General features: G+C 43.7%; 2 protein-coding genes across 2 annotated transcripts in view; one reads left to right on the top strand and one right to left on the bottom strand.

Annotated features, from left to right (window-relative positions):
- RNFT1 (ring finger protein, transmembrane 1) overlaps positions 1-17,962 on the bottom strand; it is a 42,997-nt gene extending 25,035 nt beyond the window's left edge. Inside the window, exons 1-4 of the mRNA XM_044286293.1 lie at positions 17,813-17,962; positions 6,402-6,823; positions 3,913-3,989; positions 1,355-1,455 (exon numbers count right to left, since the gene is read on the bottom strand). Of these exons, the coding sequence (XP_044142228.1) occupies positions 1,355-1,455; positions 3,913-3,989; positions 6,402-6,823; positions 17,813-17,838 (626 nt within the window). The 5' untranslated portion in view covers positions 17,839-17,962. The remainder of the gene's footprint in view (positions 1-1,354; positions 1,456-3,912; positions 3,990-6,401; positions 6,824-17,812) is intronic.
- A 147-nt stretch (positions 17,963-18,109) lies between these two features.
- Positions 18,110-24,544, top strand: part of LOC122931551 — a 151,212-nt gene continuing 144,777 nt past the window's right edge. The window contains exon 1 of the mRNA XM_044285624.1: positions 18,110-18,202. The gene's annotated coding sequence lies outside the window, so the exon portion shown is untranslated. The remainder of the gene's footprint in view (positions 18,203-24,544) is intronic.

Here is a 24,544-nt window from a genome sequence, read left to right as displayed (position 1 = left end):
CCCTGGCTTCAGCAATGACCCGCTTCAGCCAGTGACTGGTCAGTCCAAACCACTTCCTGCGTGTCAAGCCAGAGACCAGGATAGGAGCTGGGACCATAACAGCCTTGGGGGATCAGTGAGGTGAGTAACGATCATTTATTTATACTCCCTCTGACCCAGTTTTTCAATAAAATTAATCCTCTGAAAACTCCTGTAAGGGGTTCTCCACCTTTGAAACACTCTTGGGCAGCCCTCCCTCCCTGTCGGACCTGTGGAAGCATACTTATTTTTTCCCTACCGCTCGGTTCCATTTCCTTCGTTACACTACAGTCTGGTTGCTGCTTGTCAACGTAGGGAGCAGCTAGGGGTCATGGGCTGAAGTCAATCACTGGCTGCAGCAGTGACGTGTCCCACAAGCAGCATGTGGCTCCGAGATGTGCTACTTAGGGGAAATGTTATCCAGGCCATCAGTCATTGGCTGCAGTGGCAGAAGTGTCACTGTCCACTTCGGAAGTTGACAAACAGAACAGGAGCGCAGCGGACCAAAGGAGCAGAGCGGCGGGGAGCAGGTAAGGTTGAGCTCACACTTCAGTTATTGTGAGCCAAAACCAGTAGTGAAACCTACACAGAGATCAGGTATAGTGAAAAGATATTCACCTGTTCTGTGTATTTGACCCTAGCTTTGGCTCACAATAACTGATGGAAATAACTGAAGTGTGAACTCAGCCTAAGGCCTCTTGCACACGAACGTTGTGTGCCCGTAGCCGTATTGCGGCCCGCGTACGGCGGGTCCACAATAAACGGGCACCGGTCCATGTGCACTCCGCATCACGGATGTGGACCCATTCAAGTGATGTGGACCCATTCACTTGAATGGGTCCGCAATCACAGAGATGTGGAACAGAAGCACGGATCGGAACCCCGCGGAAGCACTATGTAGTGTTTCTGTCCGTGCCTCCGCACCGCAAAAAATAAAAAGAACTTGTTCAATTTTTGGGAGGTGCGGACGGATCACGGACCCATTCAAGCTGAATGGGTCTCGATCCACCCTGTGCATTGGGGACCACACTGTCCAAAAGGTGGACAACCCATTTAAATCATCTCCTGCTAAAATCTTGCTACCAGATACCACAAGATACTTCCAGAGGTCCTGTGGAGTCCATTCCTCATTGCGTCAGAGCCGTTTTAGCAGCACAAGGAGGAGATGCACCATATTAGGCATTGTTTTAACATTATGGCTGATCTGTGTAAGCGCCTGATATTCACAGTGCTTATGATCTGAATGAGGTCTGCCTTACTGTACCTTCCTGTCAGCATAGGATTCAGTTTACATTAATAACTATGTGTATATTTAATGTGTAAAAAACAAACATACCTGTAATAAAGTGCCTGAGAAGAAAAAGTGTAATACAAAAGCACTGAGCAGCCAGACAAAAACACCAGGAGCCAGATGGACTGCAATTTGGAACACTTATCCTGTGAAAGAAACAGAAATCATCATTACTGTAAGCCAAATATTAGATTTATTTATGTTAAGGCTACTTTCACATTAGCGGTTTCAATTCTGCTATTTAGATCCGTCATAGGATCTCAGTAGCAGAAGAAAACGCTTCAGTTTTGTTCCCATTAATTGTCAATGGGGACAAAACTAAACTGAACGAAACAGAATGCACCAAAATGCATTCTGTTCGGTTTGGTTGCGTCCCCATCGTGGACAGTCCGCGATGTGATGCGGAGCAAGACGGATCCGTCCTGACACACAATAGGAAACGGATCCGTCCCCCATTGACTTTCAATGGAGTTCAAGACAGATCCGTCATTGCTATAGAAGACATAATACAACCGGATCCATTCATGACGGATACATGCTGTTGTATCACTGTAATGGAAGCGTTTTCGCAGATCCATGACGCATCCGCAAATAACGCTAGTGTGAAAGTAACCAAAGCAAAGGCAAACTTGTGTATTGGTACCAAGCACAGGAAGTCATCAGGCTTGCCAAGCAACTAAGGGAGTTGTCTCGCTTCAACAAGTGCCATTTATCATGGACAAAGTAAATACAAGACACCTACTAATGTATTGTGATTGTGCATATTACCTCCTTTGCTGTCTGGATTCATTTTTCCATCACATTATACACTGCTTGTTTTCATGGTTACGACCACCCTGTAATTCATCAGTGGTGGTCGTGCTTGCACATGACAGGAAAAAGCACTGGCCTCTCAGGAGCGCACAGCATTATCACGATTTATAATGCAGTGTGTCTCTGCATGACCTTACCTGCTACAGAATTCTACTGACAGCAAAATGTCACTATGATTTTCTAGAAGTAAGGTCACAGAGGCAAATAGCATTATAAATCATAATGCCTTGCGCTCCTCCAAGTCCAGAATGGAGGATCACCCACACACGGAGTGCGATTCCTGCAATGGACTCAGCCCTAAGGGCTGTAACAGATGTGTGGGACCCACTCCTCAACAAGAATTGGGGTCTCCTGACATCCTTGCTGAGGAGGTTGCTGGCACATGCACGACCACCTCTTCTTTCATTCTCTTCCTGGTGTGACCGGCATCTATCAGACATTTATGACATATCCTGTGACTATGCCATTCATGCTATAATGATGGCAATATGATTATCCCGAACCTCAGAGTAGTAAGCATTCATTAAAGTCAATCTCAGGATGCTTTGCGCTGGCCTGTGTCCTCCCTGGGTGTATTCATTATTTTCTGGGTTGTGGCAATGTGACAGAACCTAACCACATAACCAGTACTAGCAATTATTCTGTAATCACATCACAATCACGGGAATACAGAAGATATTCTGGTCCTTATTGAAGATTGTGTGCGCCAAGATGACAACACTGGAAATCAAACCAGGTTTTGCGTTTTTTTATAATACCATTGCAACTTTTTTTGTCCCAACTGGCATTTTTACGCTGGCCTGAATAGGATTCCAAAAAGGGAGCGTGGTGAGATCGGGGAGGGCCATTGGTTCTGGCATTTATCATTGTTTACGCCGGAAACTGGCATCAATAATGAAATCTACAGCAGCTAGTGCCGGAGAAGGCCTGTGCCTCGTCATAAATTAAATGCCTGCTTCAGCAGTGCAGACCCTATGAAGACAGATGTAGCACACGCCAATCTTGATATATTAGGGCTACAATGCTTGTATGTTCTGCATTTCATATTTCCCATAGACTTTAGGCCATCTGGAGCTGGTGGTTTTTATTAGCATAAAATGCCACAAAAACCAGCAAAAAAGTACTGTAAAACGCCACTTAAAAAAAACAAACAACACACACCCCCATGTTTAAGGGTCCATTCACACGTCCGTAACGTGTTTTGCGGATCCACAAAAACACGGATGCAGCAATGTGCGTTTCGCATTTTACGGACTGCACATCGCCGGCACTAATAGAATATGCCTATTCTTATCCGCAATTGCGGACAAGAATAGGACATGTTCTATTTTTTTCCGGGAACGGAAATGCGGACCCGGAAGTGCGGGTCCGCATTTCCAGAGCCAGGCCCCACATCAGGCGGCTTCATAGAAATTAATGGGTCCGCAATTTCGTTCCGCAAAATGCGGAAGGAAATTGCGGACGTGTGAATGGGGCCTAAATCCATACTTAACCTGATGTTTGGCTAAACTTATCTGCTAAAGCAGTACTGATTTTATTTCCTTCTCTTTCCCCAATGGCACTATAGTCTTAGGACTTGCCCTGATATTAATGAACTATTGTGCAGATGGGTCATTGATATCAGGAGCCAGAAAACCCCATTCAACTTTTATTATAATAACACTACAGCTTATTAAAATGCCTGTAATATAGCTTAAGGATCCCAAACTTTTGTATGTCTGTGTATCCAGAGACTCTACTTTTTATGGGTTTTTTACGTATTTGTAATCAATAATCATGGATTTACTTACTCTTAGAAAAACCTGATTTACGATGCTTTTGTTTGCATACAGAAAGGTTGTTAGCAGACCAATTCCAACAGTAATGCCTATTAGAGAACAAAATAAAAGCAGTTAAGACATAAAAACACAAGTTGATGCATGATAGGTCACCAATATTATATCAGTGGGGTCCGACACCCTGCACCCCCACTGCTCTGCTCTACAAAGCTAGAAACAATACAGTGTACAAACCAGAAGCAGACCGCTCCTTAAACTATATAGTAACCGTGCTGGGTCACTGCTGCCCAGCTCCCATTAAAAGGGAATGGCAACTGGGCTACACTAACCTGACACCAGAAACTGCACGGTGTACGTATGAAGATTCCCGTTTCCACTCCATACACTGTATAGCTCCCGGCATCGCGGCTTCCCAAAACAGCTGATCAGTGATGCGCTGATGTCAAACCCTTTAGGGCTGTATCACACGAGCATATGCCGTGCGTGACATCTGCTCCGTGAATGACAGCCAAGACCCGATGCAGAGGCACGGAGCAGTAACATGATTGATAATGCTCCGTGCCTCTGTGATCTCTTTACTACGAAATCACAGTGACAACTTTATCTCACTGTGATTCCGTAGTAAAGAGATCACAGAGAGGCACGGAGCATTATCAGTCATGTTACTGCTCCGTGCTTCTGCTGTCATTCACGCAGCGGATGTCATGCACGGCATCCGCTCGTTTGAAACAGCCCTTAGGCCTCTTTTTTCGCGTCCGTTGCGTTTTGCTTTTTTGCGGAATTATTAATTTCAATGGGTCCGCAAAAAAAAAAAACTACAACAGAGGTAGTCCGTGTGCATTCCGTTTCCTTATTTCCGTTCCGCTAAAAGATAGAACTTGTCCTATTTTTGTCCACATTACGGACAAGGATAGTACTGTTCTATTAGGGGCCAGCTGTTCCGTTCCACAAAATACAGAATGCACACGGACGTCATCCGTATTTTTTCGGACCGCAAAATACATACGGTCGTGTGCAAGAGGCCTTACTGATAGTGATGACCTATCCTCAGGCTAGGTCATCACTATCTGTAGCCCAGAGAACCCCTTTAAATGTCAGAAAGCTTAGCCTGTCCGCAGAGTACACTGGACTGGAGGTATACGCTGGAAGAATTTGCAAACATATACCGCTGACATACAGTGGCACACTTCACGAGGTTAATAAAACTTATAATGCACGGTATCATTTTTTTTGCAGGAAACCTCATTATAGAATAATGCAAAAGACTATGCTATGCCGCACAGCAGGAAAAAAAACAAGCTACACCCAGGTACATCAGGGAAACAGATATGGCACTACACCATCCACAATCACACCTCAATCTACATCCCATTCTCAGACTTGTATATATAACTCAGGTGGTTCTCTATACTGCTTCAGAATAGCTCATGTACATAGGAATCCATATGGCACGTACCATTAAAATCACGATCCATAAAGTGTAACATGCACATGGGTATGGGATAGCAGGATCCTTCTTATGGATTGGCCCAACGTCCACTGCACATGTCACATAACGCTTCCTCTAAGTGCCAACTTGGAAAAAGGGCCATGGGAGATGCGAAACGGCAGTCAAGGCGATCCATAAGAAGGAAACTCCGACAAGTGAATGCAGGCCTAAGGATATGTGCTGGAGTCTTTTCCGGTCTGGCAAATAGACACTGCAAATTCAGTGTGACCTCAGCCTTAAAGGGGTTCTCTCACTTCAGCAAATAGCATTCTTCCATCACACTATACACTGCTTGTATCCAAGGGGTGGTCCTGTTTGCACACTGTAGGAAATGGCACCATCCTATGCAAACTCCCATAGTCCCATCCACCAGAGAGGCCGGAGCTTTTTCACATGGTGTGCAAGACGTCCACCGCTGCTGAATTGCAGGGTGGTCGTAACTTCTGGATACGACCAGGGTATAATGTGATGGAAAAATGAATGAAGCCAGCAAAGGAAGCAATCACAATACATTAGTAAGTGCCTTGTAGTAACTTTCTCTACAAGATAAATGCCTCTTGCTGAAGTGAGACAACCCCTTTAAAACGTGATCTGTCACCTTCACGTTTCAAAGTGCGCATATTGCTGTGTAGAGTAGGTACCATGAAACATAACCAATATCTTTCAAGTGAAAATCTAGTCCTTACGGCACACAAACGTATTTTGCGTTCCGTATAAGAGCCGTTTTCTGCGTTCCGCATACGGCACCATTCATTTCAATGGGTCCGCAAAAGATGGCATTCATTCATTTCAATGGGTCCGCACTGGGTGACGTTATGGTGGAGCAAAAATGCACCAAAAAACAGTTTCGGGGGCTTCTAACCTACATGGTGGTATGCTTACTTTAAAACTGATTTTGGAGGTGACAGACTACCTTTCATATACTGTATGAACTCCTGCGTTTCACTTTCCCAAATAATTGTTAAACTGTGGATAAAAAAAAAAAAAAAAGTTTTTTAAAAAAACGTAGTACCTGTTAGGTGCTGAACAATGAGTTTGGCACTGAAGATTAAAATATATGGAAAGCTTTTATCCAACCACTGATAGACATGCAGGACCTCCGAGATGCTGTTGCCATGTTCTCTTGTGTCTGCGTTATTCGATTCGTCCTGCCCACCCGCATCACTACTATGAGAGTGTGTATGGCCAGGTCGATTCTGCAGTCGTATGGTGGGTCTTGCATGTCTGGGGCCCGATCTTGTGCCACTTTCAGAATTTGATGAATGGATATTTATTGCTACATCCCCAGAGCCGCTGGAACCATCTGCAGGTGGACGGTTTGCGGGGAGAGAAAGGCAGGGCACGCCATCCCCGTTTCCTGTCTGATGTCCGGAGCTTGCCTGCATGGTGACAGTCCCCTTTTCTTCTAAGTTACAAGCCGCGCTGCTACATTTCCTGAAACGGAAAGAATACATAAATGAGAAAACTACTTGTAAAGCAACATATACACACAAAAAAAAAAAAAAAATTAAGAAAAAAATCACCGAAATGAAAATTAGCAATAAGGCCTCATGCACACGACCATATCCGCATTGCAGTCTGCAAAACATGGATCCGGAAAAGACAGATACCTTCCATGTGAATGCCACAATTTTCTCACCCCCATGAGTAGAAATGGCTAATATTGTCTGCAAAATGGACAAGTTCAGCGTGCTGCATTTTTTTTTCTCCCTGGACTCCATAGAAATGAATGGGAAGAAAGTCCAACCCACAAAAAATACATATCGGACAAGGATGCCAAATGCGGGCGTGTGCTTGACCTATAACACTGTCGCAATATCACTATGCTACACCACAACATAATGAATTACATAACGTTGTACTGATAAGGGTTCAACTGCTGGAAACCCACCAAAAGAACAAAATCCGGGAGCCACGACTCCTCCCCCACCCCATCGTATGGTTGCCTAACCTGTGTGCTTTCCGCTGGCAACCAGAATAGCGTAGGACTGTGCGGTCCAGCCACAAATTACAGACCGTGTCCTATCATTTTGTGTATACGAATAGGCATTTCTTTAAAGAAGCACTCCCACAAAAATGTTTATTCTCTGACCTGTGAGGTACACGATGCGATCTGTAGTGAAGGTAATTTTACCAGTCACTGCATTTGTGAGTCATCTCCTCCCTTCCGATCCTCAGCTGTGTCATGTGACCAATTCTCTAATCTCCACCTGACACAGGACAGGAAGTCAGTTACTTCTCTATTCAATCCTATGAGACTGACATCAAGGCTCCCATAGGAATACTTAGAGAAACTGACTTCCTGTCCACACATAAGATGCGTTCACAGTTTGAACATAATCCTGTTCAGGGGAATCAGTAGTAGAATGAGGTTATATACCAGGGAGTCACAGAATTACCACCATTCTAAAATATAACCTTTAATTGTATTTGAATAAAAGTTAATACACCCTTATCTATTCAAAAATCGAAAAATAAATACAAAAAGAAAATCAAAAGTAAGGTCTAATGGTAGAACCCATCTGAGGCTAATAGGGAAGGGGTGGCGCAGGTATGTTGGGCCTATAGGGAAGAATATCCCTGACTCTGGCCCTGATGTAGAGAATCCTACCTATATACGGAATAGCCGCCCTGATAAGGGCGATCCCGTCTCTCGTACCTCCTAATAACCCTAAAGGACCCTAGCGGGGAAGAGAGCACAGAGATTGATAACCCTGATAGAGGACCTATACTAAAGTACACAAAATAATAAATAGAACAACAAAAGTACCCAAAAATAAGTGACAGTGAATATCCAAGAGAAAAATGTTGATATATAGAGTAATAGAAATGTTCAATACCGTCCCTACGTGTTTCGCCTGGTTGTTGTCAGGCTCATCAGGGGGACAAATTGATCATGGAATACCCGACACCAAAGTACTTAAGGTAATATTATATACAAGTAGGTTAATTTGTTTTTGATTTTTAATTTTAGGCTTTTTTAAGCTGTTTTAGATTCTAGATAAAATCATAGAAGCCACTGGCTCTGATGAACATGATTACACCTGTCAGTAAAATAACTGATTATTTAATCCAAGGGATTCTTATCCAGCCGGTAGTGGATCGGGAGATGAGGGTCCAGTAGATAAAATTCAATGACCCCTATGTCTCAAAATCCAAGAAGTGGCTGAGTAGCGGTACAACAATTTATATATCCCATGTATGATCCGCATGAGGAGATCCGCATGAAGGCTACAATTTTGTTACATTATAGTATAAAAAGACACCACGAAAAAAAGAGTCTGGACAATAATGTCATAATATGGCATAGACTTATATAATTGATGTTCAGCAAGTACCGCAAAGAATAACTATATAAATGATAGCAGTATAGTGCAGCGAGATAACAGGCGAATAATGCTGTTAAAACAAATGGTACTTGCGTTCCCTTAGAGAGGAGTTAGGGGGCCATATATTGAATCCATAGATAAGGAAGCCAGAGTCTGATGAGGCATCGAGGTAGCGCTAAGATGGTGATGTTCGGCAGGTAGCAAGGAGACGCTAGCATGATTGCCTATTTAAGGAATACTTCCGGGTATCGGGGAGGCCGGGCGCCCACGTGATCTGTGTGACGTGGGGCGTTCTACATCAGATGCCCCCATGTGACCGGGAGAATGACGCGGCCGCACATGTGATCTAGTGAGGTCACTGTGCCGGTCACGTGATTGGGCGGATCTAAGGGGCCGAGGTAACTAGATGGCATATGAGTGCCATGGCCATCAGTTATTCTGAGTGCCGATAGGTGAATGGACTCGATATTGAGAAGGGGTGGAGGAGGAACAGGGGAAAGGGGGATGATGGGAGAAATGATTAGGATATCCTAGGGGACAGCAAGTTAGTCCCAGGATGATATCAGGGAGAACCAGAAATATGGATTACAAAGGAATAAAGAAAAGTGTATCAAATACAGGTGCATATATCCATAAATCAAATGGATTCATTAATAATAGATAGCCAGGGAATAATTGATAAAGGGTGACCAACTATTATATAAATAAGGATCAAGTATGGAGGGGTTAATCTCCCAGTCAACGTACGTTGTACTAGATACAAGATAGGTTGATCCTATCAGATAGAGGACCTCAAATAAAGCACGCATAATCTATATTTTCATTAAGTCCAGATGGTGCAACAGTGTTTAGTCTGAAGATCCATCTGGACTCTGTTTTAGTAATTTGTCTACGTCCCCACCTCGCTTGGACATTTTTAAGACTTCAATCATGAAGAAGTGGATACTTTTGGTGGACCCTGCATGACTCATCCACATGTGTCTTGATATCGGTTTATCTCGTTTATTTCGGATATCTCCGATATGTTCAAGAATACGTTTTTTAAAAATTATTTTAGTCTTGCCTATATACTTGAGTCCACAGTCACATTGAGCCATATAAATTATCCCAGAGGTGTTACAATTTGCAAAGCTGCGAGGATAGAAGGTCTGATCAGCTAGGCTATTCATGAATGTTTTACCGGGGACTATATACATGCATGCTTTGCATTTACCGCACTTAAAAGGTGCCCACTTGTCTATTAGACAAGCATGTCTTCTTTTCTGGGGGCTCAAAGTGACTGTGGACCAATGTATCACCTATATTGCGTCCGCGTCTATAGGTGATTGCCGGGTTTTCAGGTAGAACCTGCGTGAGATCAGGGTCTGTCTTAAGAAGAGACCAATATCGGTTTAGGATGTCTCAGATTTGTCTAGATTCCAAGTCAAAGGTGCCAATGATTCTAATTAGATCTTGAGAGTCTGTTTTTTTGGGGTTTGGTTGAAGAAGAGAGAGTGGTACGGTCCTTTGAGTTGGCCCAATCCCATGCTTCAAACAGACAGGGGTCTGGGTAGCCCCTTTGTTTGAAGCGATCAAAAAGTTTGGATGCTTCATGCGTGAAGTTTTGACTGTTAGAGCAGTTCCTCCGAACTCTTAAGAATTGGCCTTTTGGGATACCCCTCTTGAGGGGGGTGGGGTGAAAGCTTTCCCAACGTAGAAGACTGTTGGTGGAAATCTTCTTCCTAAAGAGGGTAGTTTTAATGTAATTGTGTTGATCTCTTGCCAGACAGACATCCAGAAAATTGATAGTGTTGGGATGTATTTCAGAAGTGAAAAACAATCCAATATGGTTTGAGTTAAGGGTGTCCATAAATTGTTGAAATTGACTCGCTGTACCTGACCAGAGTAATAGAATGTCATCTATATATCTGGACCATAAGGAGATGAGTCTAGTCCAGGATGACATCGATTCAGAGAAGACGACCGTATCTTCCCACCAGCCCAGGAGCAGATTAGCGTATGTCGGTGCACAGGGGCTACCCATCGCAGTGCCCCTGAGCTGGTGGTAGAAGCGGTCCTCAAAAATGAAATAGTTATGTGTCAGCACAAAATTGAGGAGTTGGAGGGTAAATTGATTATGTCGGTATAGATCCGTTGATCTGGAGTCCAGATAGTATTTTACCGCTGCTAAACCCTTGTTATGTGGGATAGAGGTATATAGCGCTTCTACATCTATTGATGCAAACCAGCTGTCAGGCTCTATAGTGACCCCTTCAACTCTGCAGTAGATCAGTCGTGTCTCGTAGGTATGAGGGGAGTGTCGACACGAATGGACGTAAGATTTTATCTATGTAGATACCAGAATGGTGCGTCAGGCTCTCAATTCCCGATACTATGGGACGTCCCTTCAGGGGACATGTCCCCTTGTGTATTTTCGGAAGCCCATAGAACGTAGCTATTTTTGGTGTGGCAGTTGATAGGTATTCGTATTCTTTCCGGTCTATACATCTATTTTCAGGCCCTCTCTCAAAATCTGAGAGAGTTCAGCCTGGAAAATCTCGGTGGGATCCCCCTTAAGGACTGCATAACTATTTTTATCAGAGACCAGAGAGAGACACATATCTCTGTATTGCTGTACCGAGAGGATAACAATGTTCCCCCCCTTATCGGAGGGTTTGATTACAATGTCCCTATTTGTGTTGAGGTTACGCAATGCCTGTTATTTCTGCCCGGGTGTAGTTTTTATCAGGGGTAGTGTATCCTATTTTTTCCAGGTCTCAGTGTGACCGACTTGAAGAAGATATCTATATTGGCATCGTTCAAAGTTTTCGGTGCATTTTTGAGCTTTTGTTTCTCAAGGTGGTAAAGGGACCCTGTCCCCTTGGTCGCTCATTCTCTTCTAGAAGGTGTACGAGATTATCGATGCCCTCTAGATCCCCCATTTCTACACCTAATTCCTGGCATCTCTTCTGGTCGGATGTTACAAAGATCTTGTGCCAATGTAATTTCCTGGTAAATAGTTGTATATCCTTGATCCAATCAAAGCAGTCGAATCTGGTTGTTGGTACATATGCAAGTCCCTTTCTTAATATGGATGTCTCGTCTTCAGAAAGAGTTTTCCCTGATAAATTAATAATTAAAGTGTTTTCTATAGTTGATTTCTCTATTTTTTGTTTATGTGGGGTTGTGGATGAGCCCTCAATGCATACGTGTTTGGTGGTGGTGGGCCTAAAAAAACCCCATTGGTTGTGGTCATAGATAAAGAAGATGGGGTTAAGGTAGCAGAGGAGGATGAGGATCCTGATGTATGACCATCCTGTTCTGATTGTTCCTGGTTGGTCCTGGCTCCATTTGTCGATCCTCCCCTGTTCTGTTGGCTCCATGGTCTGGGTGGGTAACCACTAGTATATTGGTCGTTGCGCCAATTGGATCTAGGGGCCGGGTATCTATTCCGTCCCCTATAGCGTCCTCTACCCCTCCAATTAGATCTTTGAGTGGGGTATTGTGGGCGATAAGTGGACGATTCGGGGTCAGAGCTCTCTATTTCAGAGGCTGATGTATCAGTAATAGAACCCCTTTTGTCCCCCCCTGTAATGATGTATGCCGTATTGTTCCTAAACTCGGCTAGGTCCTTGGTGAATTGTCTGTTTCCTTTCGACAAGGGTAGACCTATATTTTTCTATATTGTTTTGTAATTCAAGTTCTTTTTTTGAGAAGTCAGTATGGTCCTTGAATTTTAGTGCTGTCTCTGTTAGCGTGGCTTTTTTCTTTTCTAACTGTTCAATATTAATATTTTCTTGTTCTAGCAATAGTCGCATGAATCTGATGGAACTTGTTGTGGCCTCAGTTTGCCATTTTACCAATAATTCAGGGGTACTGATCCGTGGCGCAGGGCGTATATATATTCTGAGACCGTTAGGGACAATTGAGTTTTTTATATAATTGTCCAGGGATTGAATCTCCCACCACGCTTTTATGTAGTCCTTATGGATGTCGTACAGGTCCTTAAAGATGGTCTTAAGTGAGGGGGTAGTTATGTTAGATAAAGTTAATTCTTTGTCTGAGAAAATCTCACTGGCTTCTGTTAGCCATCTGTCTTTATTAGTCTGCGTGCTTAAGAAGCCAGCCATCACATAGATACTGTAATGGTTATATACTTGGTATAATTTTAAATTCATCTTATGTCCACACATAAGATGCTGAGTTATTTGGAAAGTCAGAGTGTTGGTCACATGACATGGCTGAGGATCAGAAGGGAGGTAATAACTCACATGTACTTTTCTAACAGGTCAGAAAATAAAAAATGTTGTGGGAGTTCTTTAATAGAGCCCTTGAAAACAGCAGGATACAACTCAGCTGGCATCTGCAGTTGGCAAACCGCAAAACGGATACGCCCATGTGAATGTAGCAGGTGGGGAGCAAATAAGTTTTTTTTCTCTCAGGTACAGCAGGATGCGTTTTTCACTGATGGTTGCTAAGAGATGATGTTTGTAAACCTTCATACTTTAAGCTTTTACTTAAAGTATGCACAATAAAATGTATTTAATTTTAACCCTTTTGCTACCAGCGCCGTACATGTACGGCGGTGGAGTGATGTGCGACCATGGCGCATGCTCACACGTGCAGTGGGCGTCATGGCCGGCAGATCTTTGCCGTTTCATACAGCAGAGACCTGTGGATAATTACCATGACCGGCAATAATGCCGATCGCGGTAATTAAATGCTTTAGATGCCGTGACCAAGTGAGATCACGACATCTAAATGCACAAAAACATGTGTGACCAAATGGGGCATCGGTACTTGCGCTGAACACCTCCAGCCTCACTGATGAGGCTGAAAGTGTTCAGGCTGCAATTCTTATTTTGGCCACCAGATGGCGGGCCAGGATAAGAAATGAGCAAAATTGACTTTCAATGGCAAATATAAAATCCCTGAAAGAACAAAATGAAAAACTAAAAAACATAATTAATAAGCTCATATGAGCCACAAAATGATCACAAAAAATAAAAAAAATTTAAAACAATATATAAATTAAAAAAAATAGAAAATTTTTTTTAATCACCCCCTTTCCATATAATTTAAAAATAAATACCTAAATAACAATAAATATAAACATCATGGGTATCACCGCGACCGAAAACGCCCATATTATTAAAATAGAAAAAAAATATTCCAATGGTGTAACGGAAAAAAGGGTCAAAATTGCCGATTTGTCATTTTTTCATTGCTACTCTTACCCCAAAAAAATTATAAATCATAAAATGTGATCAAAAAGTCACGCACACTCCAAAGTCACGCATCACTGCTGTCCTGTAAAGAGATACTGGTCGTGGAGTGGAGGATTTAAAGGGGTTGTGCGGGTTTTCAAGTTATCCTCTCCACACCACATATAATCATATAGGATTAGTGGGGTCCGATTGTGCGACCCCCACTGATTTCTCCATTTATTCTCTTTGGGACCACTGGAATTAGCCCGTGCTGTACTCTGTCATCTCCAGCGACCCCATAGAGAATGGATGGAGAGGCAGGGCATATGCTCGACCTGCCACTCAGTCAAGAAGGGGGATCAGCGAGAGCTCCAGTGTTCAGACCCCACGGATCACTTAGTTATCCTCTATCCACAGGATTGGGGATAACAAAAAAAAGTGGACACAGGCCCTTTAGGGTCCATTCACACGTCCGTGGTGTGTTGCGGATCCGCAACACACCTGGCCGGCACCCCCTATAGAAATGCCCATTCTTGTCCGCAGCTGCGGACAAGAATAGGACATGTTCTATCTTTTGCGGAGCTGCGGACCAGAAGATCGGGGCCGCGCTTCGCGGATGCGGACAGCATACTGTGTGCTGTCCACATCCATTCCGTCCCCATAGAGAATTAATGCGTCCGCATCCGTTCTGCAAAATTGCCAAACGGATGCGGACCCATTTGCGGATGTGTGAATAGAGCCTTAACAGGCGAGCATTTCTATTTTAGTTTGACACATATTTTGGACCAGATTTTTATTTTATTTTTTATTTCTTTACACCCAAAGAAAACCTTTACGCTGGGTTCAGACCTGAGCGTTCGGGATGGAGCGCTCTGTATGCGCGATTACAATCGCGGCTCCGGAACAAGCGAACGCCCATTGTCGCGCGTTCCCGGAAGTCTATGTACGGGAACGCGTGACAAAATGCCCCAAAGAAGCTCCTGTACTTCTTGGGGCGTCGGGCGTTTTACAGCGCGTTCGTACGCGCTGTAAAACGCTCAGGTGAGAATCATTCCCATAGGGAATCATTGGTTCTTGCCTGTTGAGCGTTTTACAGCGCATAGGAATACGCTGTAAAACGCTCAAGTCTGAACCCAGAGTTAAGGGTAGGGAATGTGAAAAGGTCCAACAGCTATGACACGACAGGTGATAAGTGTCTGATTGATGGGGGTCTGACTGCTGGGACCCTCATGATCAAGGGAACGTGGTCTTAGGACTCTTGTGTACATAGATTGGCGGTAATGTAATGTAATGTCTCAGGACTCCATTTTTTTCATGATCAGTGGTCAGACCCCAACAATCTGATATTTATCACCTATACTGTAGATAGGCAATATGTAATTATGGTAGGACAACTCTTAAATATACTGTAGATTATGTGCAATCTGAGGAGGTTACGCTTTGGTAAATATCATGCGAGACATTTATGATTAAAGGGGTTAAAGGGTTTGTCTCACTTCAGTAAATGGCATTTATCATGCAGTTAATACAAGGCACTTACTAATGTATTGTGATTGTCCATATTGCCTCCTTTCCATCATAGAATACACAGCACATATCCGTGGTTTTTACCACCGTGTAATCCGGCAGCGGTGGCCGTGCTTGCACACTATAGTGAAAGGCTGGAAGTGGACATAGGCCAACACCTTTCCCTATAGTGTGCAAGCACAGCCACCGCTGCTGGATTGCAGAGTGGTCGTAACCACGGATACGTGCTGTGTATAATGTGATGGAAAGAAGGCAATATGGACAATCACAATACATTGTAGTTAGTGCCTTGTATTAACTTTCTCTACATGATAAATGCCAAGTGCTGAAGTGAGACAACCCCTTTATGTGTGCTACACTTGATAGGGTTAGGCTTACATGTCTTGGTGTGTGCATTGCGTGTTTCCCAAGTGTGATTGGTGTGTGCTATATATGATCTATGTATCAGTGGTGTTTGTGTAGCATGTGACCCGTGTATAAGTGTCTTGTGTCCCAGTTACTTTCACACTAGCGTTCGAGCGGATCCGTTCTGAACGGAGCCGCTTCTATTAATGCAGACGGTGGCTCCGTTCAGAACGGATCCGTCTGCATTATAACTTAGAAAAATTTCTAAGTGTGAAAGTAGCCTGAGCGGATCCGTTCAGACTTTACATTGAAAGTCAATGGGGGACGGATCCGCTTGAAGATTGAGCCATATGGTGTCATCTTCAAGCGGATCCGTCCCCATTGACTTCCATTATAAGTCGGAACGGATCCGCTCGCCTCCGCACGGCCAGGCGGACACCCGAACGCTGCTTGCAGCGTTCAGGTGTCCGCTCACTGAGCAGAGCGGAGGCTGAGCGCTGGCAGACGGATGCATTCTCAGTGGATCCGCCTCCACTGAGAATGCATTAGGGCCAGACGGCTGCGTTCAGGGCCGCTCGTGAGCCCCTTCAAACGGAGCTCACGAGCGGACACCTGAACGCAGGTGTGAAAGGAGCCTAAGGCTACTTTCACACTTGCTGAAGATGAATCCGGCAAGCAGTTCCGTCGCCAGAACTGCCTGCCGAATCCGGCAAAACGTATGCAAACTGATGGCATTTTAAGACTGATCAGGATCCTGATCAGTCTTACAAATGCATTGCAAGAATGGATCCGTCTGTCCGTTTGTCATACGGACAAACGGATCCATTTAAATTTTTTTCTTCATTACATTTTTACCAGTCTGCGCATGCACAGACCAGAAGGATGGATCCGGCACTAATACATTCTTATGGAAAAAAATTACGGCTCCGGCATTCCGGTAAGTGTTCAGTTTTTTGGGCCGGAGATAAAACCGTAGCATGCTGCGCTATTATCTCCTTCCTGATCAGTCAAAACGACTGAACTGAAGACATCCTGATGCATCCTGAACAGATTGCTCTCCATTCAGAATGCATGGGGATAAAACTGATCAGTTCTTTTCCGGATTTGAGCCCCTAGGACGGAACTCAGCGCCGGAAAAGAAAAACGCTAGTGTGAAAGTACCCTAAGTGCTCATGAACACGACCGTTGAATGTTTTGCAGTCCGCAAATTGCGGCTCTGCAAAACAAGGATACCAGGTGTGTGCATTCCACATTATGCAGGGCAGAACAGCCGGCCTCTAATAGAACAGTCCTATCCTTGTCTGTAATGTGGACTATAATAGGACATGTTCTATCATTTTACAGAACGGCCATGCAGACATACAGACACGGATTCATTTTTATATTTTTTTGCGAACCCATTGAAGTAAAGAGAACGGTAGAGACATGGAAAAGAAATAAGTTAGTGTGCAGGAGCCCTAAGGTGGGCCCCCAGAATCAGTTACACTGGTGGGCCCTAAGTACCCCAGTCCGACACTGACTGCAGCACTCAAGGAGCACCACTGCCTATTCAAACAGTTGATCGGTGGCAGTCGCGGGTGTCAGATCCCCACCGATCAGATACTTGTAACCTATCCAGAGGGTAGGTCACCAGTATTAAAGTCTTGGAAAACCCTTTTAATCATGTTGTGGGTTAATAGTTGGGATTGGCGTTATCTCCCATCCTGGCGATAGAGAAAAAGGCTAGTCTAAGGACTGGAGCTGCTGCAGACCATTGGTGGAGCAGGGGTCCTTCTAAAACACCCACAATAAAAGACAGTGGGTGGTAATTGAGGGGTTAAAAAGCTGCCTTTATAAATATTATATATATATATATATATATATATATATATATTAAAAAGGACAACCCCTTTAAGGGGACACCGGACTGATAAGCGCCACACGCTGAGAGCCATCTCTTAGTAACCTGCCCAGTGCAGACCACAGCCACATAAACAGCGATGTCCGCTGTCCTGTCACCACGTCACATCATATGTACTAAAAGTGCAGCGCCTCACCGCTCATAACTTGGCCGTAGCTTCATGCTGGTGCTCAGAGCCGAGAACACCGCCGCCCATCTCGACCTCAGAAGCGGCTCTGACAAGTAAACGCTACAGGACGGTAGGTCAGCGGTAAGCCGCTCTTTACGGCACTCAGGTTCCGGGTACTGCCGGAAGTCAGAGGGTAGGGAAATCTCACGAGGTAGGGTAGAATAACGCGTCACCGGTGTGACGACCAGAATTAGAGCACGGCGGTGACGTCATGAGGAAGGAGGAGCTACTTCCAGCACTCCAGGTCCTGAGTACGGCAGAGCGCGTGCCACGTCATATGGACGCTTACGTCGTTGCCAAGGGCAAGGTGGCTGGCGTCTATCGGCATTAGCAACGGGATTCTGGCGTCAGACACAGGTGAACGATGCGTGATATCGCGGTATTGTAGCTTTAATACCTGCATATAGGACGCTGTGCAGAATTGCGGGTTGTTTGCGTTGTTTCTGTGGGGAAATGTCTGGAGGGATAACAGTAATCTGCGCCTGCAGGTAGAAGGGGTCCCCCATCTGGTTAAAAACTCCTGGCTGGGGTAGATGGTGACTTTAGCTTTAGCTGATGTGACAGTCCTGATATTTACTTCCCATCGCTTGTATAGTGTCGACATATTCCGCAGCACTGTACAGAGATTGTCCATCAGTCCATATCACACACACAATTCCATGAGAAATGATATAAAGGGGCTGTCCAGATGGTAATTTAGAGGTTAAATTATTTTAATGACTTCATTACCGGGTGATTTTCCGTTTTTGTTTTTCACTCCCTGCTTTCGTGAGCCATAACGGTTTTATTTTTCTGTTCACATAGCCGAAGGAGTTTTTTTTTTTTTTTGCAGGACAAGTTGTACTTTCTAATAGCACCATTTAATATTGCATACTGTGATGTAGTGGGAAGCTGTAAAAAAAAATTCCAAATGTGGTATTATTGGAAAAAATAAATGTCACAGTTCTGCCACAGTTTTATGGGTCTCGTTTTTATGGTGTTCCCCATTCTGTAAGACTCACCTGTTACCTCCATTCTCCAGGTCAATACGATTACAGCGATATCACATTTTTATTGTTTTTCTTGTGTTTTATTTCTGAAAAAAACTTTGAAAAAAATAAAAAATTTCTTTTAATCGTCATATTCTGACCACCATAGCTTTTTTTTATAGTTACATCTATGGAGCTGTGTGAGGGCTGACCTGTAGTTTTTATTCATACCATTTTGTGTGTATGACTTTTTAGTACATTTTTTGGGGGAGGTGAAGCTACGAGAAAATGGTGAATTAGCCATTAGCCATTTTGATTTTTTTCTGTTATGCTATTCATATGGGATAAATATTTTAATAGCACGGGCATGATGTTTATCTTTTAATTGTTTATTTAGTTTTATTTTAGGGGGTGATTAGAATTTTTATATATTTCTTTTATTTTTCAAATCTTTTTATTTTATTTGTCTTTTAGACCTGACATGCAATCATTGTGTGGCTGCCTAGCTGGGAAGAGCTGCTACAGTAATCTTCCTGTGTCTCCTTCTGCGCCTTTTCCCCCAGTACCTGCATTTTTCATAGTGCAGAAGATTTATTATGGCCTTTAGTATATGGCGATGCAAGATCTAATTTATTTTTAATATAAAAGTGATTTTATGCTGAAAAAGTGGTAAAACATAAAAAAACTATATAAATTTGGTATCGCCATAACCGTATCAACCAACAGAATAAAATGATCATATCGTATATTTACCACAAGAGGAATCCTATAAAAAATAAAAAACACTTGACACAATTGCCATTTTTACCTAAATCACCTCCACAAAAAATGTTTTAAAAAGTGATCAAAAAGACGTATGTACCCCAAAATGATACCAAGCCCCCACAGAGCTATATTGGTGAGGTGAAAAAATAAAAATGTTATAGCCCCTAAAAACAATATCAGCAAATTACATGTTAGAAAATCCGAGATCCCTTCTGAATGCTGTTCCCAAACGGCGGTTTACGACCACATGTATGGTGTTGCCAAATTCAGGAAAAAATGCTTTACAAATTGTGGGGTGCATTTTCTCCTGTTACTCCTTGTGAAAATAAAAAAAATTGGGGCTAAGGCAAAATTTTATTGGAAATAAAAGTTAATTTGTCATTTTCACAGCCATGTGTTTCTAAATTTTATGAAATGATTGTGTCACGAGGGTGTCAAGAACCACGCCTGACTCAGTTATACTCGGGGTCAGGAAGTCGCAGCGGTTGGCTGCGCGCTCTATGTAGTAAGATAGGGCTGTTTCTTTATGGTAGCTTTCTGGGTTTGCTTTGCAACCCTTTTTGGCTCACTCAGGGATCCGTAGCTCCTTCTCCTCAGCTGTTCCTTGTCCAGCACTCCCAACCTCCTTATATTCCCCTCTCACACTTCTCTGGTTGCCAGATATAGAGCTTCCTGCCTGGACTTCTATACTGACCCACTGGAGCTGTGTTGCTGCGTTCTCTGGTTGTTGGTCCAGAATGCTTCCCTCCGGATCCCTGTTGGACATTTGTGGTCTGCTGTTGTCGCCCACCTGGGATTATATGTTTGTCTGTATTGTCTGTCCTCTCCCTGGTGTTTCCCTCTTAGTGTCAGTGGTGCGGACTAGTGATCCCACCGCCCTGTTCACTACCTAGGGCTCATCTTAGGGAAAGCCAGGGTTTAGGCACGTGATCGGCATACGGGTGAGGAACCCGTCTAGGGACGTCAGGGCAGTCAGGTGCCAGCCGCAAGGTGAGTCAGGGGTCACCACCTTTCCCTCTCCCTTGGGCAGGGCATTCCCTTTTCCCTCCCTTTGCGTGACGCCGGTCATTACAGATTGTTGGGTCAAAGCACTCACTTCACCCCTAGATTTATTCTTGATGGGTGTAGTTTCCAAAATGGGGTCCCTTTTTGGGGTTTTCTTTCTAGGGGTACCTCAGGGGCTCTTCAAATGTGACATGACACCTGAAAACCATTCCAGCTAAATCTGCCCTCTGTTAACAATATGGCTCTCTTCCTTCTGTGCAATCTGCACATCAAAAATTAAATTTTTAAATTTCCCCTGTATTTTGTTTGAATTCTTGTGGAACACCTAAAGGGTTAACAAAGTTTGTAAAATCAGTTTTGAATAACTTGAAGGGTGTAGTTTCTCAAATGCGGTTATTTATGGGGGGTTTCCACTATGTAAGCCTCACAACGTGACTTCATAACTGAACTGGTCCTTAACCTCTTAAGGACACATGACATACCGGTACGGCATGTTTCCCGAGTCCTTAAGGACACATGATGTACCGGTACGTCATGTGTTGTTCCGATCACTGCCGCCCAGCCGGCTGTGATCGGAATAAGGTGCCTGCTCAAATCATTGAGCAGGCACCTCGGCTAAATGCGCGGGAGGTCCCGTGACCCCCCCCCCCATGTCCGCGATCGCAACAAACCGCAGGTCAATTCAGACCTGCGGTTTGTTGCGATTTCTGCAGTTTCTGATCCCCGCGGTCCCTGACCGCGGCGATCAAAAAGTTTTGTGTGGCGAAAATAAATATTTATCACCCCCCCCCCTGCACCTCTGAATGATTTTAGCCCGGTGGGAGGTGCAGGGGGGTGGTTGTGGGCGGTGCAGGAGGCGGGCGGTGCGGCAGGTGGGATCGCGATCCCCGCCCGCCTCCCATTGAATAATCGTTGGTGTACAGTGGGTATACCAGGGTGCCAGCACATTGCTGACACCTTGGTATAAACGGCTGACATCGGTGATGCGATGTCAGCCATTTAACCCTTTCCATACCACGGACCGCGGTATGGAAAAGGTTAACAGCTCAGGGAGCTCCCTCCCTCTCCGATCGGGGGGCTGCTGTGCCTTTGCAGCCCCCCGATGGCAGAGGGAGAGAGCCCCCAGACAGCCCCCCGCCAGCCCCGTCCTCACCCTTCCCCGTCTGCGAAGTTGTGGCAGACGGGGATGGTTCCCATGGCAACAGGACGCCTTCTCAGGCATCCTGCTGTCCATGGTGCTGAGCAGATCTGTGCTGAAGTCATAGATCTGTTCAGTGTAAGTAAAATACAGTGCAGTACCCTATATAGTGTACTGTACTGTATTATACAGACATCAGACCCACTGGATCTTCAAGAACCAAGTGGGTCTGGGAAAAAAAAAAGTAAAAAAAAAAGTAAAAATAAAAAAACACATTTATCACTGATTAAAAATGGAAAAAATAAAATTCCCTACACATGTTTGGTATCGCCGCGTCCGTAACGACCTGATCTATAAAACGGTAATGTTACTTTACCCGAACGGTGAATGCCATAAAAATAAAAAACTATGATGAAATTGAAATTTTGCCCACCTTACTTTCCAAAAAAGGTAATAAAAATGATCAAAAAAGTCGCATCAAATGGGACATGGCTTCAAATGGGACATGGTGTCAAAAAACCAGTCCAGCAAAATCTGCCTTCCAAAAACCAAACGGCGCACCTTTCACTCTATGCCCCGCTGTATGGCCGTACAGTAGTTTACGGCCACATATTGGGTGTTTCTGTAAACGACAGAGCCAGGGCAATAAAGATACAGTCTTGTTTGGCTGTTAACCCTTGCTTTGTTACTGGAAAAAATGGGTTAAAATGGAAAAATTAGGCAAAAAAATGAAATTCTCAAATTTTATCCCTATTTGCCAATAACTCTTGTGCAACACCTAAAGGGTTAACAAAGTTTGTCAAATCAGTTTTGAATACCTTGAGGGGTGTAGTTTATAGAATGGGGTCATTTATGGGTGGTTTCTATTATGTAAGCCTCGCAAAGTGACTTCAGAGCTGTAGTGGTCCCTAAAAATTGAGTTTTTGTAAATTTCTGAAAAAAGATTTGCTTCTAAACTTCTAAGCCTTGTAACATCCCCAAAAAATAAAATATCATTCCCAAAATAATTCAAACATGAAGTAGACATATGGGGAATGTAAAGTCATCACAATTTTTGGGGGTATTACTATGTATTACAGAAGTAGAGAAACTGAAACTTTGAAATTTGCTAATTTTTCAAAATTTTGGGTAAATTAGGTATTTTTTATGCAAAAAAAATAAAAATAAATAGTTTGACTTCATTTTACCAGTGTCATGAAGTACAATATGTGACGAAAAAACAATCTCAGAATGGCCTGGATAAGTCAAAGCGTTTTAAAGTTATCACCACTTAAAGTGACACTGGTCAGATTTGCAAAAAATGGCCTGGTCCTTAAGGTGAAATAGGGCTGAGTCCTTAAGGGGTTAAAAAAAGTTTATTTTTTCTTAAAAATAAAATAGTGTACTTCTAAACTTCTAAGCCTTCTAACTTCCTAAAAAATAAAATGACATTTACAAATTGATGCCAACATAAAGTAGACATATGGGAAATGTTAAGTAATAACTATTTTATGAAGTATCACTTTCCATCGTCATAAAAGCCGAGAAATTCTAATTTTAATAGCGAATTTTTCGAAATATTCAGCAAATTTGGGATTTTTTTTTATGCATAAAGCTAAAACGCATCAAGTTCAATTCACCACTAACATGAAGTATGATGTCTCACAAGAAAACCATCTCAGAATGGCTTGGATGAGTAAAAGCGTTCCAAAATTATTACAATATAAAGTGACACATGAAAAATGGGGCTCCAGGATTTGGTCCAAACTGGCTGTTAACAGATAACCCTAGGAGCCAGCAACAACAACACTGTACAGCTGGGTCCACACCACAACCAGTGATATGTATGTCTGTAAGACCCCACCACACACACCTGTAGTCAGGATATAGCTCGCCTCACAGTAGTAGTAGTATTATTGGCACAGTAGTACCCCCTCACCTTTAGTTGTGTCCAGACATTTTATAGTAGTGGCAATGTTTTCCATACTCTCCCCTGTTTTCCTTAATTTCCCAGTAGAACTGGCAGGACCCCCTTCCCACTTCTGCAGGTGTAACAGCCTGACTCCTCACACTTCTTTAGTATCAGCCTTCTGCACTCACTTCAGCAGTGGTCGAAGCAGAGCGCCCCCTACCTCCCTATTAGTCACAGCAGTCCTTTCCCTTGTGCACTCATCCATCACATCTTCTGCTGGTGGGAAGTGTATACCATCATTTTGCTGTATATAGAATTGTGCAGCAGAGACTGATGCACACCCAGCTCTGTAACTTTACGGCAGATGCTGTGTGCTCTCTCTATCACAGAAGCGATCTGCCATCACCCAGGTCTATGCTTCTGTGTGAATGCACCCGGCTACCAAATGTCTGGAGGGCAATGATCAAAAATGGTTGCTAGGGATGGTTTTCTAGGTTTTATCCAGCTTTGATGAATAATAGTGGATGCATCCATAGTGAAAGAGGATCCGTAATCTTGTTATATTGAGAAGTATTACTGCTCTTTGGTACATGTGGGAGGCATTGGGTTATTTTTTGGGTCTTTTGGAGATGCTTTTAGAGATGCAGAGTTGTATCCGTCTCCACATCTGCATGGTTTCTAGCAGTGAGTGACAGGATATAATGGGGTAGATGTTCAAATACAGACTTTCCAACCCAGCCGAGAACACATGCTCAGCAGTCACATACTCCGTTACAGCCAGGAATACTGGAGCATCAGCCCTGAAGCATATCTACTGAAGCATTCCCTTTCTTCAGTGTCACGATCTACTGACTAACTTGTCCTGGGGAGTGACATCTACCTCCTCAAGCATGTACAAAATTCTAGCATCCTAAAGGGCCAGTAGCTAAATC

The sequence above is a fragment of the Bufo gargarizans genome, chromosome 3 (genome assembly GCF_014858855.1).
Source record: "Bufo gargarizans isolate SCDJY-AF-19 chromosome 3, ASM1485885v1, whole genome shotgun sequence".
In the NCBI taxonomy this organism is placed as follows: Eukaryota; Metazoa; Chordata; class Amphibia; order Anura; family Bufonidae; genus Bufo; species Bufo gargarizans.
Note: the sequence above shows the minus strand (reverse complement) of the source record. Positions and strands in the feature narration are given on the sequence as shown.